The sequence below is a fragment of the Canis aureus genome, chromosome 13, assembly GCF_053574225.1.
Source record: "Canis aureus isolate CA01 chromosome 13, VMU_Caureus_v.1.0, whole genome shotgun sequence".
Classification (NCBI taxonomy): Eukaryota; Metazoa; Chordata; class Mammalia; order Carnivora; family Canidae; genus Canis; species Canis aureus.
This window is the reverse complement of record NC_135623.1, coordinates 46,963,971-46,981,815: the sequence shown is the minus strand read 5'-3', so window position 1 is coordinate 46,981,815 and position 17,845 is coordinate 46,963,971. Positions and strand designations below refer to the sequence as shown.

The 17,845-nt window shown below is 37.8% G+C and overlaps 1 protein-coding gene and 1 long non-coding RNA gene across 2 annotated transcripts in view; one reads left to right on the top strand and one right to left on the bottom strand.

The window, feature by feature from the left end:
- The window catches only part of UTP20 (UTP20 small subunit processome component), a 95,575-nt gene that overhangs the window by 9,495 nt on the left and 68,235 nt on the right, over positions 1-17,845 (bottom strand). The window contains exons 39-52 of the mRNA XM_077846044.1: positions 16,199-16,338; positions 15,654-15,736; positions 12,896-13,185; positions 11,730-11,869; positions 11,354-11,510; positions 8,960-9,058; positions 7,947-8,114; positions 6,402-6,568; positions 5,676-5,817; positions 4,694-4,810; positions 3,176-3,346; positions 2,779-2,910; positions 2,199-2,309; positions 274-353 (exon numbers count right to left, since the gene is read on the bottom strand). Coding sequence (XP_077702170.1) covers positions 274-353; positions 2,199-2,309; positions 2,779-2,910; positions 3,176-3,346; positions 4,694-4,810; positions 5,676-5,817; positions 6,402-6,568; positions 7,947-8,114; positions 8,960-9,058; positions 11,354-11,510; positions 11,730-11,869; positions 12,896-13,185; positions 15,654-15,736; positions 16,199-16,338 — 1,997 coding nt within the window. The remainder of the gene's footprint in view (positions 1-273; positions 354-2,198; positions 2,310-2,778; positions 2,911-3,175; positions 3,347-4,693; positions 4,811-5,675; positions 5,818-6,401; positions 6,569-7,946; positions 8,115-8,959; positions 9,059-11,353; positions 11,511-11,729; positions 11,870-12,895; positions 13,186-15,653; positions 15,737-16,198; positions 16,339-17,845) is intronic.
- On the top strand, positions 12-8,099 carry LOC144282426 (uncharacterized). Its single transcript, XR_013350862.1, has 2 exons — positions 12-3,129; positions 6,422-8,099. It is a non-coding gene; the product is annotated as an uncharacterized LOC144282426 (long non-coding RNA).

The window sequence follows — 17,845 nt, the reverse complement described above, 5'->3', positions numbered from 1 at the left end:
TTCTATAAATGTTAGATTTTTTTTTTTACCATTCTCTTTAAGTAGACTCTAATGAAAATCAGTGCTCAGACTGAATTTGAAAAGCAACCTACAGAATTGTCATATGAAGTCATGCATATCATTGGACAATCAAGTCAATGACGCACATCGTAATACCCTTAGAGAAGGTGCCATTATGTTTAGGATTGATTTGTCACTTTCAAATGGCTGCCACGTTAAAATGAGAGAGGTTACTAACCCTCTGCCTGGGTGTAGTTTATGGCTTAAACTTACTTCAGTTGAGCAAGCATGAATTCCAAGTTTGGTCTCAATTTGTCACCCAGGGGATAGTCAAGAATGTATTTCAGAAAAACCTAGAAACAGAAGTCACACAGATGATTACTTGGCTCTTGTCTGTCTCCAGGATTCCTGCTTCCTAACCTGCTTTGAGACACACTTCCCTAGAGTGATCAACCAGGTGATGCTTGCCTTCTGAGTCAACTGTGCACTTCTCCTTTCTCCTCTGACCTCACTTACTCAGGTCCTGCCCCGCATGCCTGCTTAAGACTAAATGCTGGCCTACCACTGGCATGGTTGTTTTGGGCTCCAAAGCTTAGCTCACATGTAGGAAACACCTCTCTCCCATAGGGTATCGTGTGGTGGACTCTGTGTGGACTACGGTTTAACCCTGCATTTCCCCTTGAATGACAATGGGGGTAAAGTTAATACTGAGAATAGTAACTATTTCATTAATTAAATATCTTCTATATGCCAAGCACTGTGCTAAGTGTTTCTCAGTTAATGGTCATCACTCCACTGGAAGACAGGGGATATTAACCCCATTTTACAGACCAAGAGAACGATGCTTGCGCAGAGAGGTAAGTAACTCGCTCAGGTGACAATGCCAGAATTCCATGCCTAGTCCAAAGTCTCTGCTTTCAAGCCATCATACTAGTCAGCCTCCTCTATTAATAAACTGCAAGAACTGAGGCACATCATGAAACTTTAAGGCCTGTTTCTTCCCAGCCATAAAATGGGGATACCATTTCTTCGGAAGGTAACTACAAACAGAAGTCATGTATATAAAGTGCTGGGCACACAGCTAGTGCTTAGTAAGTGCTAGCTGGCCCTCACTCTTCCTAACATTATTCAAGGAGACTTTCTCTAGAGACATGCTCCTCCCTTTCCAACGTGGCTTCCTTGGGAGCCCACACCTTCCTTCAATCCCAAGTTCATATTTCCCATTCAGACCTTTCCACCTCCTGGGTGTGATGTGCACTCATATAATCATAGGTGAACAAATGTAAAAATACACATCTGCTCATGTCACTCTCCTCCCTCGATTTTAGGGATTGCTATCAGAATAAAGCCCCAAAATATTTAACAAGACCATAAGGGCTCCCTTCCCCACCTTCATTTAGCTCCTCCAATAAGTGAGACCCTGATCGATCTCAAGTTTTATCCTCCTTAGGCATTGGCTACCCCCTTCCCCTAGAGAGCTAAGCCTTAATCTTCCTTACAGGCCAGTCCTCAGGAAAGCCCTCCCCGATTCTAACACTAAGGTGGTCCTCAACCATCATATGTGCTCCCATATTTTCTCAATTCTGAGCACAGTTTTTCACATTTTAATATATCTGAAATTAGAAAATGTCTTAAAACTGATGGCATCTTACCACTATGTCATAGATTTTTTTCTTTCTCTAAATAATGGTGTGTCTTGTAAAAGATGAAATATGACAGTGCTTTCCCCCTCCGGGCACTTAGGATGTCTGTAATTTTAACTGTGGACTTTTTGCTTTGTGCTTGTCTCTTGTAAAAATTTCACTGATAGAGACTATAGGAATCTTTTTGACTGCTTTTCCAGCAGCACCTGGCACACAGTTATATGCACAATTAGTTGGTTACTGGACCCACAGATGGAAAACCTTTGGTGCAGGCTACTGTGCTGCAAAGGGGAAACAAATGTCTTCACCCATTTAAGACATCTCATGTGTGATGGGCTATACTCAAAATGCTCTTTGTTAACTGAAAATGCCCTGTGGACAAAGCAGAGTTGCTGCTCACACTGGGTAAGTAAATGGGTTCCTTAGTCTCAGAATAAAGCAACAATGTGACATAAAATCATCTGCAGAATTCAGGCAGTGTTGACATGTCTCTTTCTAAAAACCAGAGAAGACAGGACCCAGCCCTTCCTATGGGAATAAGGTCTCTCCACATACCTGTCTGCACTGGACTCTGACAGGTTCACTTTGTGCAGAAATTGCCAACTTGGATACTTTCCGAATGACATCATCAATTTCCGGGACCAATAACTTTCTGGATAAAATGGCCTAAAATACAAAAGGAAAAGACATCTCATTTCCTGTTCTACTGCTGATGGGTGTAAGCCAGCCTGATGTTAAGGCAGTCATAGGCAGCTTCAAAAATAATGAAAGTAATCGCCAAAAGAAAAATAACATATCCTTAAAAATATTTAAGATCATTGAATTTTAGGTTTTATATATATTTTACAATAAAAAAGGGAAAAAAAACTTACATGTCCAATACAATAACTACAAACATGAAATATTTTTTAACCTCTATTTATTTTCCTATATTTTTGTATAAGTCTCTGGAAGTGTTAATAGAGAGTTCATGTTCAGTTAATAATTAGATATACTAGCTTATAATTAAAATCCACCAAAATCATAACAATGTTTATAAGTTAAGTTTGGGAATCTAAAGCTAGTCAAAACACTGTGTCCCACATTATTCTAAGTATCTACCCTGAGACTCATAAACATTCTGCTGACACCATACCTTAAGAAGACCAAATGCAGTGGCCTGCCTTGAAGAATCATAAATGTCTTCCTCAGCATATGCTAGTAGAACTTGAAGCTGCTTTTCGGTTATCTGGTAAGATTTCACTTTCTTGACAAGTATGGTCACACACTGCAAATTACAATAGTGAGGTTAATAGCCAGGACATCCTACAAATGAAGATCCATTGAAATGGTATGGACTTAATACAACATCATTGTTTTGTTTTTTTTTGTTTTTTTTTTGTTTTTTTTTTACACAGGATACCAACCTTCTGCCCTTAGCAAATTAATCTGGAAAAAATTTTGACTTAGACCACAAAGGACAATGGGGACAACTATGACTCTGATGGTAATTCTCGTCCTGGCTATTTTATGCACAATTGAAAATGCCTCACCTTGAAACAATTTACTACCAGGTGGAAGTTCTGGCCCCTGGCAGCTCCCAGTTTTGCATAGTCCTTCAGCAACAGGAAAAGGTGTTTGGTCAGCTGTTCTGCTTTTGTTTCTATGGAAGGCAGAGGGAACCTCATGACCCAGATCAGGCATTGTAAAGCACCTGTGATCACCTGAAAAACAAAAATAAAACCAATCAACTTATGTAGTGACCAAACCCAATAACCCAACACCCGAACCCAAGGCTGTGTAGACTCTAAAAGTGATCAAGTTGAAAGAGTAAAATACTTTGCCCAACGCAGGCTGGAAGAACTGTACCAAACGTGTAAGAGGATAGGGAGGTTTTCTAGTCTCTGTGATAGAACTTATTGCTTCTCCATAGCAAGGAAAGATATATTGCAAGCAAATAAGAAAAAGTGGTCACTGTATTCTTACTCTTAGGAGTAAATGACTGGCTGGGTTGGCCAATTTTATCAACTTTGTTTTGTGTGTGGAAAATACATTATAAAGGACTTTTCTTTTTCTAGAATGGCACTGTAACCATTCTAAACATATGCATGTAAGACATTCTAAGTATTAAAAATATAAAGATAGAATCTCATCTCCCTTTTTTTTTTTTAATTTTTAAAATCTTATTAAGTAGGCTCCACATCCAATGTGGAGCTTGAAACCAAGACCTGGAGATCAAGAGTTGCATGCTCTACCAATGGAAGACAGGTGCCCTATACCATTCCACTATTTAAGGAGCAGAGAGCTGGCTCTGAAATCAAGCAGAGGAATAATACACTGCGGAATTCCAAATAGCTAAGTGCTGTGCAAAAAATATGAAAAACATATGCTGGGACCTTAGAGATTGCTGAGATCAGCTAGTTCACCTAGTTCAGCTCTACCTAACACTCATGCTGCTCTGGTGGCTGTAACGGTCTTGGGCTGAATCAGATGAAAACACAGAGGAAAGGCTTTAGGAGTCACAAAGGCCAGGGCTCAAATCCAAGCTCTGCAGTTTCTTCCCTATTTGACTACAGAGATGTTACTTAACCTCCTGGCATCTTCACTGTAAGACAGGCAATCAGGAAATGGGAGTTGTGCAGGCTCTGGAGTCTGGCTCATGTACCAGATCTGTCATCTGGGCCAAGTCACTTAGCCTAAAGCCTAGTTTTCACGTTGAAAAAACAGAAGCCTTCATAATATGTGCCTCATGGGTCGTTATAAGGATTCACAGCTGTGGCGGGTAGCAGCATCAAGGATGATAAAAAGAATTAGTGCTGACAGGGGGACCCCACTACTCACCTTCATAACACTACCGTGAGGATTAAATGGAGTAAGTAATGTACATTCCAGGGCTGGTAAAACTGTTAAAGACTATCCAAATATATTGGATTATTACAATGGGAAGGAATGTAATGCAGGGAACAGAAGCAGTTTATAATCTCTAAAAACTCAATCATCTTGTGAAGCACAAGCCTAGAAGTTCTGGAGATTTTGCACAACATAGCTCTTGTCAAAGAACAGAAGCTCACCTTCACATCCACGGAGACAAGGCAGTCTATGAGAAGAGAGACAAAAGGATCCAACATTTCCAGAACAGGTTCACTTGAAGACTTGATCTTGGAAGTCTTCAGACTCAGATGCAGCAGCTAAAAGATTCAAAACAATATTTTATGCCAGGAGACCAAATGGAGTTGGGTACAAGTGAAATGATTTGAAGAGACCCACGTAACATGTTAAGATGCTTCTGTATGAAGTGACAAAAATTTTGAAGGTATTGGGAAAGGACCTGGGAGACTGTCAGTAAATGAAGAAAGAGGGGGGGAGCTGAGATGCCAAGTTCATTTACCAAGTGATTCCTCAGCATTTACTTAGGCACTGGCTCCGCAATATAGGACACAGCAGCGATCAAGATGAGCAGGGCCCCTGCTGATGGAGCTCAGCCAGGAAGACAGACTAGCCAACTGTTAGCTGTAAAGGCAGTGAGCTTGGGGACCTGTGGAATCCAGGTGGAGGGAGGAGCAGGTGGTAAGGTCTCGGAGTCGGAGGAGATGGGGACCACAGAACTGAAATGAAGCCAGTGTGGCAGGGATGGGTGTTGCAGTGGTATGACAGGAGGCTACGCCCTTACAGACCGGATGAAGGTCTGGGTTCTCGGGAAAAATGGGAGCCAGTGAAGGGTTTTAAAGGAAAGAAATGATCAAATTTGTGTTTTTAGAAGCTCACATATTTTTTTTAAAAAAATTTAAAATCAATTTAGAGAAGTCCATGAGCAAAACAGTAGTGAACCCATAAATGTTAGGTCAGAATCATTAATTCTGAGACAGAGCATCAAAGGAAGTATTAGAAAGAAGGAATGGTAAATGGATCGACACACCTTTTTAAATAAAAAAATCCTATGATTTATTTATAGTAAGGCAATTAGAGTGGAAATGAACAGGACTGGAAATTTAGCAGAGGATTAAAAGGCACTCCCCCATGGGCAGCAAATTACACCTTAGGGTTAATTCTTACCCGAAGCCCAGACTCAATAAATATGTGCATGTTGGTTTTCCTGCTCACAACAGCTTTCTGCCCACCTCGCGCTGGAGTTGGGGGCAGCAGAAGACAGCTCTGGGGTGGAAGGCGTGGGTCCGCTGTAGGGGCTGCTGGGTTTCTGTCAACCACAAAGGAAAGATAGGGAGAGGAATCCTGTAGCTGCGTTCCAACAAGTCCCCGCTGCCCTGTCTGCTGACTGCAGCCCAGCACTAAGTAACGTGCTGTGCACTGTGGGCTTTTTCTCTCCTTTAACCATGAAACACAGAGATTATCAGGTTGTTCATCAAGGGCGTAGAACAACTCCAGAAAGAGATCATACTGATGAGCATGCATTTAAATTAAGATGAACAGTGAGGGGATACTTCCTTTGGTTTTTGAAAACATAAGCCAACCCAGAAGCAAAATCCAAAGGAAGGTATTTTAAAAACCTTTGAAGGTCTAAATATCTGTTTAATCAGAGCAAAAGGTGTATATTTAAAATCTATCCTAACTTTGATTCAATAAATAAAACAAAAAGGTCTCAAGATGAAATTTATCACTTAGAAGGACTTTAGCCCAAACACCAGAAAGCAGTACCATCTTAAAACTCAGATATGCAACTAAGGTGAATTACTAAATTCATCCACTTACGAGTAAATAAGAACTGAATGGTTTATCAGAAGCAAGTACTTAAGGATAACTTTTTTTTTCTTTCAAACTTACTTTTCTTTCTCTGTTAACAGGGGGAGATTTTCACTGACCAAACCATAACTGAGCAACAGGATGGATTCTGCTGTCATTTCTTGATTCACAATTAATCCTGCGATGATTCGGCGCAAGGTTTCATGAACCTTCCGGGCCAGTTTTAAACTTGTGGTATTTTGTAAGACCTAAAGGCAAACATAAAAATCAGGCTGAGGTGATACAGAACTGCATTTTCATTTGTTGTAATGGTAGTTTTTAAAACAGACATTTGCTTTTTAATATTTTTTCCTAATTAAAAAAGAAACATTCTTAATAAGAAATTTCAAACAGAGCATACAAAGTATTAATCTACATGTAACATCAATCCCAGAGACAACCACTGTCTACAGCCTGGGGATTTCTTACACTCCCTCCTATGCTCTCTGCTGGAGACACCTGAGGATCTAGGGCTGGAGATCTGATGTGACACTTGGAAGATGTCACTCTCCTCATACATCACAGGCAAACACACACACATATACAACAGTGACAAGATTCAGTCACTACTCCTCTGAAACCATGCTAATAAAGTGCTGAAATGGCCACGCCTCAGGGTTGGATATTAGTAATTGGGCCAAATCAGAGGAACTCAATGGGAATCTAGGACCATCAACCCCAAAAGAAACCTCAGCACTTTATTTGCTTCCCACAGGACACAGTATTACTTACTTTCATTACGTTGGAGGGATTTGATAATATACACAGAAGATTCATATGCTCTGTTGACTCTTTTTCATCCTCAAAACATAGCTAGCATTCTTAGGTTTAGTAAGATTAATGCATTCTAGGAACAATTATGGAGTTAATCTCACACCAAAACATTTGGAATTATGGCTAATTTATGTCATTAAATAGTGCTAGTTTTAGTACATAAAATTGTAATAAAAGGAATTAATAACATTTATTGAATGACCACCCCTGCATCAGGCAGAGAACATTATGAAGGTAAGTAAACTATAGTCTCCACCCAATAGGAGGCAGAATGAAAACAGTGCAGAACTTTGGAACAGAAAGATCTACGACTAAATCCTTACCTTCCTACTTATCCACGAATCTTCTTTCTGAACCCGTATTTTCTTATCTGTTAGTTAGATGGATATACTACTGATCTCAGAGTGGTTGTGTGGATTAGAAATGATAATGAAACACAGTGCTCAGAACATAATACATGTTCAACCAATGTCAAGAGGGAGAAGATCTGGCATTGACAGCAACCTGGGAGTAGCAATGTGACTCCACCAAAAGCTGTGTTCTAGCTGCTGACTTGACTCAGCTATAAAATTCACCTGGATTTCAATTTTTTTTTTCACTTCTGCATCACATGGTTTATACCCAGAACTCTGGTTCATGGTTTAGAATGCCCAACTAAGACAGCCAGCTAGTGGCTATGTGGTACAGGTGCCCTTAGCACCAGAAAAGATCCTGGTTGTCAAGTGCAGCATTAAGGTTTATCCTGCATGGCTCTTTTTAAGAACTCATGATAGTGTAACATGAAGATCACCTGCACTGCACTTAAGTCCTTACCTCTTTTAATGGAAGGATAAGTTTTGTAACCTGATCTTTCCCTACAAACTTGCCCAGGATTTCATAAGAATCATAACTCTTGCTTCTTCGTGCCTCCATGACTTTGGAGAGGATCTGCTTCACTTCCTTCTCTTCAGCGATGGCACCAAACAACTCATGGTTAAAAATCTTTGAGAGAAAAAAGCCAAATGGCAATTGTCTGCAATTAGCAAGGTATGTCAACAGAAGCAGTCTCTGATACATCCAGATCAGGGGAAAGAAGTTGATAGGACTGAAATCAGATGGTGGAGTTCTATTAGATTACACTTTTTCAAGGTATTTCAGGGACCAATTACTGAAAGACAACCAAATACAGAAACGCCTAAAGGTTTGTACTAAGGGCAAACAAAACAAGAATACTACACAGATTTACATATATAATCCTATAATATACAGACACTTTTTCTTTGATATTACCAAAGAGTAGCTTAATTTCTCTTTAAAAAACTCATATGATATTTCCAACTTAATTATCACAACTGATGTGTTTAATTTAAAATGTTTAAGTGTCTACATTTTTTTATGAATGAACAAAGGCTGTGTGGCAAATTTAGTTTCTTCTTAATCCTACCCCCCCCAAATGATCACATTATCCAATTTTAAAAGTTGACTGTTCATTGTTTTTCATTATTATAAGTAAAGCTTTATACTTTAATATAAACCCCAGACTAAATATATCTGTGATTCTTTAAAACAGATTCTTGGAAGTCATTGAAATTTTGCTTATTTTAAAGCCCTTAACACACAACATCAACTTTCTTTCTAGAAAGGTTATACTAAAACTCATAACCTACTAGCAATAGCAGAATGCCCATCTCATGTCACTTGAATCAGCTTTTAAACCTCTGCTGATCTAAGAGATGAGACAGTACATTATTTTCATTTCTATAGGCTATAATTATTTCTAAGTTTGTGAACTGATTTTCTGTCCTTTGCCCACTTAGACAGTGAAACTCCCCTTTTCCAAATCTTACCTCAATCATTATATCTAAACAAGAGTCCAAATCCCCAACTTGTAGCTTGTGGGTGAGGCCTTGTAGCAACATGTACACAGTGAAAGTTAGCACATGGACCTAAAATGAAATGTACAGTAAAAGTATGAGTGTTTTTTTTTTTAAGATTTTATTTATTCATTTGAGAGAGAGCGAGAGAAAGAAAGAGTGCGTATGAGTGGAGAGGAGGGGCAGAGGGAACAGCAGACCTCCGCCCCGCTGAGCAGGAATCCCGATGCAGGGCTTGGTCCCAGGACCCTGGGATCATGACCTGAATGAGTCAAAGGCAGATGCTTAACTGACTGAGCCACCCAGGCATCCCCAGAATATGAATAGTTAAGAATACCACACTAGAAAAAAGAAATAAGGTCTAAGTATTGTAGAGAGCACTCAAAGTTTATATCTGTCATTACTGTACGGAGAAGCTTTGACAAATACTACCATCTAAAAGATTTTAACCAATTGATCACTTTGTACAAAAGATGCTCAGAAACACATTACAGTGCTTGAATCTATTACTGTGACTAAAACGGGCCACTGATTTATAAAGAAAGGCATGAGAACCTTGAGCCAACCTGTGAATTAAGGAGCCTACCAATGCTGAGTGTAATCAAAGCTGTCATGAAGGAAACAGACCAGTTTTTGCCCTTAATAGTAGCCACAGCTAACTTTACTAAGAGCTTACTCTGGGGCCTCAGGAACCAGTGGGATGAAAACAGAAACTCTAATACTCATTTCACTGGAGTTTCAGGAAAGGACAGAGTATAATGCAGAAAAAGTATCTGGAGAAATAATAGCTCAAAACTCCCCAAATTTGGTGAAACTCAGCAAATTTCAAATAGGGTAAGCAAGCTCAGACACATCATAATCCAACTACTGAAAAATAAAGGCAAAGAAAAAGTCCTTAAAGCCGCCAGAGGACAACAATGCATTACTTAGTTTGGACAGTGATTCGACTAATTGTGGAGTATTCATCAGAAAGTCTGGAAGGAAGTGATACAACATTTTTAAAGTGCTGAAAGAAAAGTACTGTTAATGAGGACAGAGGACTAAAATCATTTGCTGCCACCATACCTGCCCTACAAGATTGCTGATGGAAGTCCTTTAGACCAAAGGAAAGTAATCACCAGAAAGAAACATGGAAATTGAGAAATGAAAGAATAGCAGAACTGATAAATATCTGGGCAAACAATATTTTTCCCTCTTGAGTTCTTTAAAATATGTCTGGCAATTACAAGCAAAAACTACTATTGCCTGACGAAATTTTCAATATACAGATCTGTAATAGACAAACTACTATAAAGCAAAAGAAAGGTGAAGGGATCCATATGGTGGTAAGGTTTCTATATCCCACTCGAAGTCATAAAACATGACTTCTAAGTACGCATGTATATGGTAATTCCTAAAGCAACCATTAAAAAAAGAAAACTATTCAGAGAGACCATTAAATTGAATACTGATATTTTGTGTTAGATTTATAACCTATAGTTAGAAGCTTACCTTTGAGCAAATCCAGATACAGAAAGGAAAGCTACCTCCCAGGAGTCTTGACTGGGTGCTTGAAAAGAATAAGCTACAGTGTTTCTCAAACTTGAGATCACTCAGGCATCTTACTGAAATGCAGATGGTGTAGGGCAAGTGTAGGGCCCTAAGCTGTACATTTCTAACAAGCTCCCAGGTGTTGCTTATGGCACTTGTCCAAGAGCCACTCCTGGAGTTAGTGAGGAGCTAGCCAGCTATGTCACTACTCAAAGAGTTTTGTATTCCACCTGGAGATCCTATTATTATTATTTATGTCATATCATTTAACTCCTAAAAAATGTTTATGTTCTTTATTATTCACGTTTGTGGTAATACATTCGGTATGCATTCAACAAGGATATTTTTAAGAATTCAGAAAATATAAACCTTCGTATCAAATGGTCTGGGAAAAAAAGAGGTTATATAACCAAGGCCTAGAAGCATCTTTATAAAAATCAAATATAAGAATTTTTTTTAAATATATTTTTATTGTTTTTTAAAGATTTTGACAGAGAGACAGAGCAAGTGAGCAAGCACAAGCAGTGGAAGTGGCAGGCAGAAGGAGGGAGAAGCACACTCCCTGTGGAGCAGGGAGCCGGATGCGGGACTGGATCCTAGGACTCTGGGATCATGACCTGAGCCGAAGGAGATGTTTAACCAACTGAGCCACCCTGGTGTCCCTAAAAAATAGGTTTTTACAATGCTGATTAGAAACTTGTGAATATTCTTGATTGCTATCTTGGTGGATCAACTTTACTGAAGATAGACCCAAATCACCATCACTTAGTGCTCAAATTGCAAATACTTGAACTTCAATTCAACTTGAATGACTGCAAGGCACATAATGCAATTTACCTGATATCCACGGACAAGGGTAGTCTGTAATTCTTTTAAAATGTATTGTAGGTAGCGCACACCCAGATCTTCTATTATTTTTGCTAGAGTGCTGCGTGCAATATCTCTGATTTCCTGTGCTCTGTTCTTGAGGAGGGCACATACTTTCAGCAAAATACTAGAAAATGAAAAATTGAAAAGCACTAATCAAAAAGCAAGCAAATAAAATTACAAACATCCTTTTGTCTCTTATTCAGTACCCCAATTTCCCAATTGGGATTCTAAATCACAGCAAATTGTGACAGTACTTCTCTTCCTCACAAGAGTTTCAATAGTCAGAAAGAAAGAAACACTTTTTGAGTTTCACTGAACTTTTCTAATTTGTCACACAATATACCTTGGCAGATTAGCCTCCATAACTTCTTGAGGAAGGGACTGCATCAGTTTAACCATGGCAAAAGCTAAAGGAACTCGAACTACTTCCTCATCATTCACAACCTTAGATTTTATGAGCTTGTGTTCTTCTTCCCTTTTAGTCTGTAAGAAAAATTTAGGTTAAAGTAAAACAAAAATAAATGGATGGGGGACCTAGAAACACTTGTGCAACCTTGCAGTTGAAAGATAAGCTCTTTTGATACATCTTATGACCATTTCTAAGTTTATCATCTGAAAAAAATAAATTATGCAGTTTGAGAATAACCTTTTAAAATTATAAAAATAGTAGGAATAAGGTTTTTTCCCCAAAGAAGCAACCAGAAAAAAATAAAGCCACATTTTCACCGACACAGATTAACACTGCTGTGAAATATATAAAAATCCTAAGAGATTTGTATCAATTGGGATTTTTCAAGAGTTTACATGACACTTGTTGGTATATAAGAAATACAGCACCTCAAATAAGTTATATCTACAAATATACAAAATGATCATGTCAATATTTTATACTAGGTGCTGGTAAACTTCTGTAGAGGGTCAGATAGTTAATATTTTTGGCTTTATGGTCTTGGATGAAGCTATTCAACTTTGCTGTGGTAATGCAAAAGCAGAATTAGACAATATATAAAACAGTAAGTGAAACTGTGTTCCAATAAAACTTTATTTACAACAGGCTGCTGGACAGATCCAGTCCATGGACCACAGTTTGCCAATCCATGTTTTACAACTGAAGGAAAGGCTCTGACTTCATGAGAATCCACTGTTAACCAGCAAGAAGATGAATTTTGAACATCAGAGAAGTGCCCAAGATGTTGATAAGGGAAACATACTCTAATTTTTAAAAATTTTCTTTTCTTTGGAAATGAGATTCATCTAATTAACTGCTTTGGAGATAGAGAGCATTTATCTACCACATGAAAATCATAATGAAGGAACACTGATGCTTAGCTGCAACAGGAGAGGAACCCAAACATGATGAGACAAATCAAGGGAGGTAAATTCTTAAAGGTTGAGGTAAAAGAAAATCCAAAAGCTGAAATCAATTAATGGTTAGGAGTCTCAGTCTGACAGGATCCCACAAACATCCTGGTTCACACAGACCTCCTGAACCCCAAGCAGAATGATTACCGTAGATACGAGGCATTTGTGGAGTCTGGGTAGGATATCCCCAGTTATCGTTCCTTGGATATTTTTAATTGTTCTCTCCAATTCTTCCTTATTCCGAGGAAGGAAAGAGATAGACTCCATGATACACTCAGGTTCTTTAGCTGATGTCTCTTCACGACTAGCTGGATCAGGGTTTTCTAATTCCTTGTTGTCGTCTGACAAAGTTTTACATTCGTTTTCCTTCTCTTCCTCATCCATTTGCTCTAATTCCATGGTTTCATGTTCTGGCAACTCAATCACTTCTATTGTGTCTATGTTTAGTAAACAACAAAAGTCACTTTAAATCAAATAAGGAAACAACACAGTTGTGTTATATAGTCTTTCCCACCAATATCTAATAAAAACTATCTAGTTATCAGTATGGGTAGGTAGGCAGGGTAAGTGATGAGGAAACAGCACTAAATGAAAGGGTTATGGTTTTTTGCTTTCTTACAGTTTGGAGCCTAGTGAGGAACAGAGACAGGTAAATCAACAATTATGAGTGTAGGACAGCAAGTACAGGGTACTTTGGGAACACACCAGGAGACTAGGCCGGAAGGAGATTCTTAACCAAAAGAAAGCTTCCAGGGATGCCTGGGTGGCTCAGTGGTTGAGCCTTTGGCTCAGGGCATGATCCCAGGGTCCAAAATCGAGTCCCGCCATCAGTCCCCCTCTGCCTATGTCTCTACCTCTCTGTGTCTCTCATGAATAAATAAGTAAAATATTAAAAAAAAAAAAAAAAAAAAAAAAAAAGCTTCCAAAATACTGTGGGTGGAGGTTTCCAAAAACAAAAACCTATATTTATGAGCATGAAAAACATAATGACGACCAACAATTCTCATGCAGAAATGTCCCTTACTATATAGGGTTCAGTTTACTAAAGAAAATTAGGCAGTGCAGTACTATGGGGCAAGTCTAGGCTTGGCTCTGCTAACAATCCATGTGACCACAGTCAATTAACCTAAGCCTAGTAGGCTTTGGCTTCTTTATCAATAAGATGGAGATGGCACCTACCTTGCAAGGCTATTGTGAGGATTAATTGAGATAAAGTTTATAATGCACCCAAAATATGTTTGACAATGCACCGACTTTCAAAAATGGTAGCTTTTAGTCTTTATTTTGTTTACTGGCCATGTAGCTTTAGGAAAGTTACTTTACATTTTTGAACTGTAATTTCTCATATCAAAAATAATGGGGTAACTAACAACTAAGGTTCTTGTAAGATTCTTATGAGAACAAATGAGATAATATCTATAAAAGGCCCAGGTCATAGTAGGTACTCAATAAATGTTTCAAACTTCAGTCATATCTAAGAAGAAAGAGACAGTTAAGCAAATTAAGTATTTTAATTTTTAATGTTTCTTTTTATGCAAAATTGCAAAATGTAGATCCCACTGCCTGAAGATAAACCATTGAGGGGCTTTAGTACATCAATGGTTTAAAAAACAAAATAGTTCCTATATATTCAAACCAATCTTTGTTATTAATTAGCGTGGCTCTATAGTAATTTTACTGTGAACCAAAGAATTAGAAAATTTTGAATAGGAAGGAATGTTGGGAGTAGTGCAAACTGAAGGCCAGAATATTTCAATGTCTTTAGCAAAAACAATCTATTCACCCATTTAAGTGTTCATTTTTTTCTTTTAACAGGTTAAGGAAATTTCTAATTATTCCTTATTTGATATCATGGATACTGAATTTAATCAAATGTTTCCCTTTTGTCTCTTCAGATGACCACATTTTTGAATGCGTTCAATTCCACTAACCAGTTATAACAACTTCGTGAGTTTGTGGAGGCTTCCTCTATCAATCGTCTCAAATAGCAGGCATAACATTGAAATTATCCATTCCTTAAATATTTATAGAATTTGCCTATAAAACTGTGAACCTGGTATGTTCATCAGGAGAAGTCTTTTAATTACAGAGTCAATTTCTTTAGTGGTTAGAGAGAGATATACCCAGATTTTCTATTTCCTCTAAAGCCAACTTTTGTATTTTATTTTTCTAAGAATTTGTGTGTCTAACTCAAGTTTTCAAATTTGTAAGTACTGGGACACCTGGGTGGCTCAGCAGTTGGGCACCTGCCTTCGGCCCAGGGCTCAATCCTGGGGTCCCAGAATCGAGTCCCACATCTGGCTCCCTGCATGGAGCCTGCTTCTCTCTCTCCCTGTGTCTCTGCCTCTCTCTCTCTCTCTCTCATGAATACATAAATAAAATCTTAAAAAAAAAATTTTAAGTACAAAGATCATAACATTATTTTACCTTTCATTTAATTGTGACCTTTTAAAGTTTCTAATGTTGTTTATTGTGCCTTCTATTTTCACTGACCAATCTTGACAGAACTTTGCCAACTTATAATCTTTCAAATATCTATTTTTAGATCTGATGATCCTTTCTTATTATATCTACTTTATATTTCATTAACTGTTGCTCCAATTTTTAATTCTTTTAAATTTTGCATTCATTCTTAATGTGCTTTCCATACATGCAGGTGTAAAACTGGATTTCTACATAAGTAATCTACAGCTCAGATTTTTTGGACCAGCCTTTTCTACTGATAAATAAGTTTTTACACAAATTTTCAAACCCTCTGCTTTAACTTTCCCCTGACTCATTCACTGGTCACTGCTTATAGGAGCAGAAAAAGATGGTAAGCTCAATTCTGTCATCTTTAATTCATTATCATCAATTATCCAAAAATAGAATGGAAATTTAGTTTAAGAAAGTTTTAAAAACTTACTTTCCTCATTCTGAATTTTTCTCATTTGTTCTTCAAGAGTTCTGTGGTCAAAGTGGAATGCTTCTAACACAATTACTAGCAAACTGTTAAAAAAAAAAAAGGTACAAAGAAATGTTTGATTCATAATATCATTTGACGATTACAAGGAAACATTTAAAGACTTACAGACATTAAAATTATTTTTATCAGCTTTAGTTATTTTTGACTTTAAGAAATATTAGCATAACTTCATTAACAGAAGGTAAAAGTAAACCGAGATTAAAGAGATTGCTTTAGGAAATAATCCAAAATTGATTATTTTCTTTTTCTTTTTTAAAGATTTTATTTCTTTATTTGATAGAGAAAGCAGGCACACACAAGCAGGGGGGAAGCAGGCAGAGGGAAAGGGAGAGCCTGCCAAGCAGAGAGCCTGATGCAGGGCTTGATCCCAGGACTCTAGGATTATGATCTTTGCCAAAGGCAGACGCTTAACTGATGGAGCCACTTAGGTGCCCCCAAAGTTGACATTTTAAAAATAAAACAAAAATAAGTTTGACCATACATACCTGACACCCAACTTTTGATTGATCTGTCCTGTCTGTAAAACATGAATGAAATGTTTCAAGTAATATACATATGCAGACCAAGAGAGATGTCTGCAAATAGCTCCAATAACTTCTGTGGCAGCAATGGTTATATTTTCATGCTGTAAAACAAATCCAGAGCATCAATACAAAATAAACATTTCCTAACAAAATACAGGGCTAATTTCATGTCTAAGCTACTGTCTAGCTTAGACAGTAGGTGATCAGCAATTACAGCAGAGTGCCCTAACTATACTCCATTTCCCCTCCTAGCTGTAGGAAAAGATGCCTATTAAATTAAAGGAGTGACACTGTACTTTAATATGCTTAAGCCTACAGGCTGTGTATGAAATTAAATTCATGTGTAAAAAGTTGACAAATGCTAAAGTTAACTTTAATGCACAGCTCAGCATTCAAGAGTACACTGCCTTGGAGACAGCTCTTTCATACCATCATAGAGAATAGGGACTGGATTTATCCTCATACCTTAAACCAGAAAGATAGACAAAAATATATGAAACAGCAGTTTTCAGATTTTGGACATCAAGCAGTACAGTTCAGTGTTCCCTGAGAGAAAGGCAAATGAAGTGTGTCTTATAATTGCCCTAATTCACTGTGTGAGAAGAACTGTCAGGTTCTTTTCATAGGAGGAGAAACACACAAAGGGCTCAGTGGTCTCCCTGATGTACGGAGGCAGAGTTGAGGATGTGGCCAACTAGTGTCCAAAGGGCAGAGCACCAGAGAGGAGAGAGCTACACAGAGAGGAAAGCTGCACAGGCATACCAAGAAGCAGCAAAATACCTCTCACAAGAAGAAAAACCAACCAGTTGAAACAGATCCCCAAATGACACAGATGACAGACCTATAGTAGACAAAGGCAGTAAGACAAATGATGAAATTACATTCTATAAGATCAAGATGGGAGAGGAAAGCAAGAACATATTAAGCAGAGAGAGATAAGAAATAAAAAAAAAAAAGGCCCAAACTTAATGTCTAGAAATGAAAAAGACAGTTCTGGGAGGGAAGACACACTGGATGGGATTAAAAGCAAATTAGAATCTGCAGAAGAAAAGATTAGTGAACTTGGAGATATAGTGATACAGAAATGAAACAAAATGAAACCCAGAAAACTAATTAAAAAAAAAAAAAAAAAAGAGCCTCAGTGTATTTAGAACAAGTCTGAATGGCCTAATATATTCTGGGGTCTCCAAAGGCAAGAAGGGGACCCAAAAGTATCTTTGTAGAAATAATATCCAAAATTTATGTTGAAAAACACTACAACTCAGTAGATCCAAGAAGCTCAACAAACCCCAAGCACAAGAAACAAGGAAACTACACTAAGGCACACTGTAATCAAATGATTTAAAACTAGTGTTAAAGAGAACATTTTCAAGGCAGCCAGAAAAAAAAAAAAAAAAGATACACTCAGAGGAACAAAGACAGGAATGACTTCTTGTTGGAAATTATATAAGCCAGAAGGTAGTAGAGCAATTATCTTTAAAAAACAGAAAGAAAAAAAAAACTTGTCAATCTAGAATTCCATACCTAGAAACAGTCTGTAAAAGCAAAAATGAGAAAAGATAAATAAAAATTGAAAGAATTCATCAACAATAGACCTGTGCTACAAAA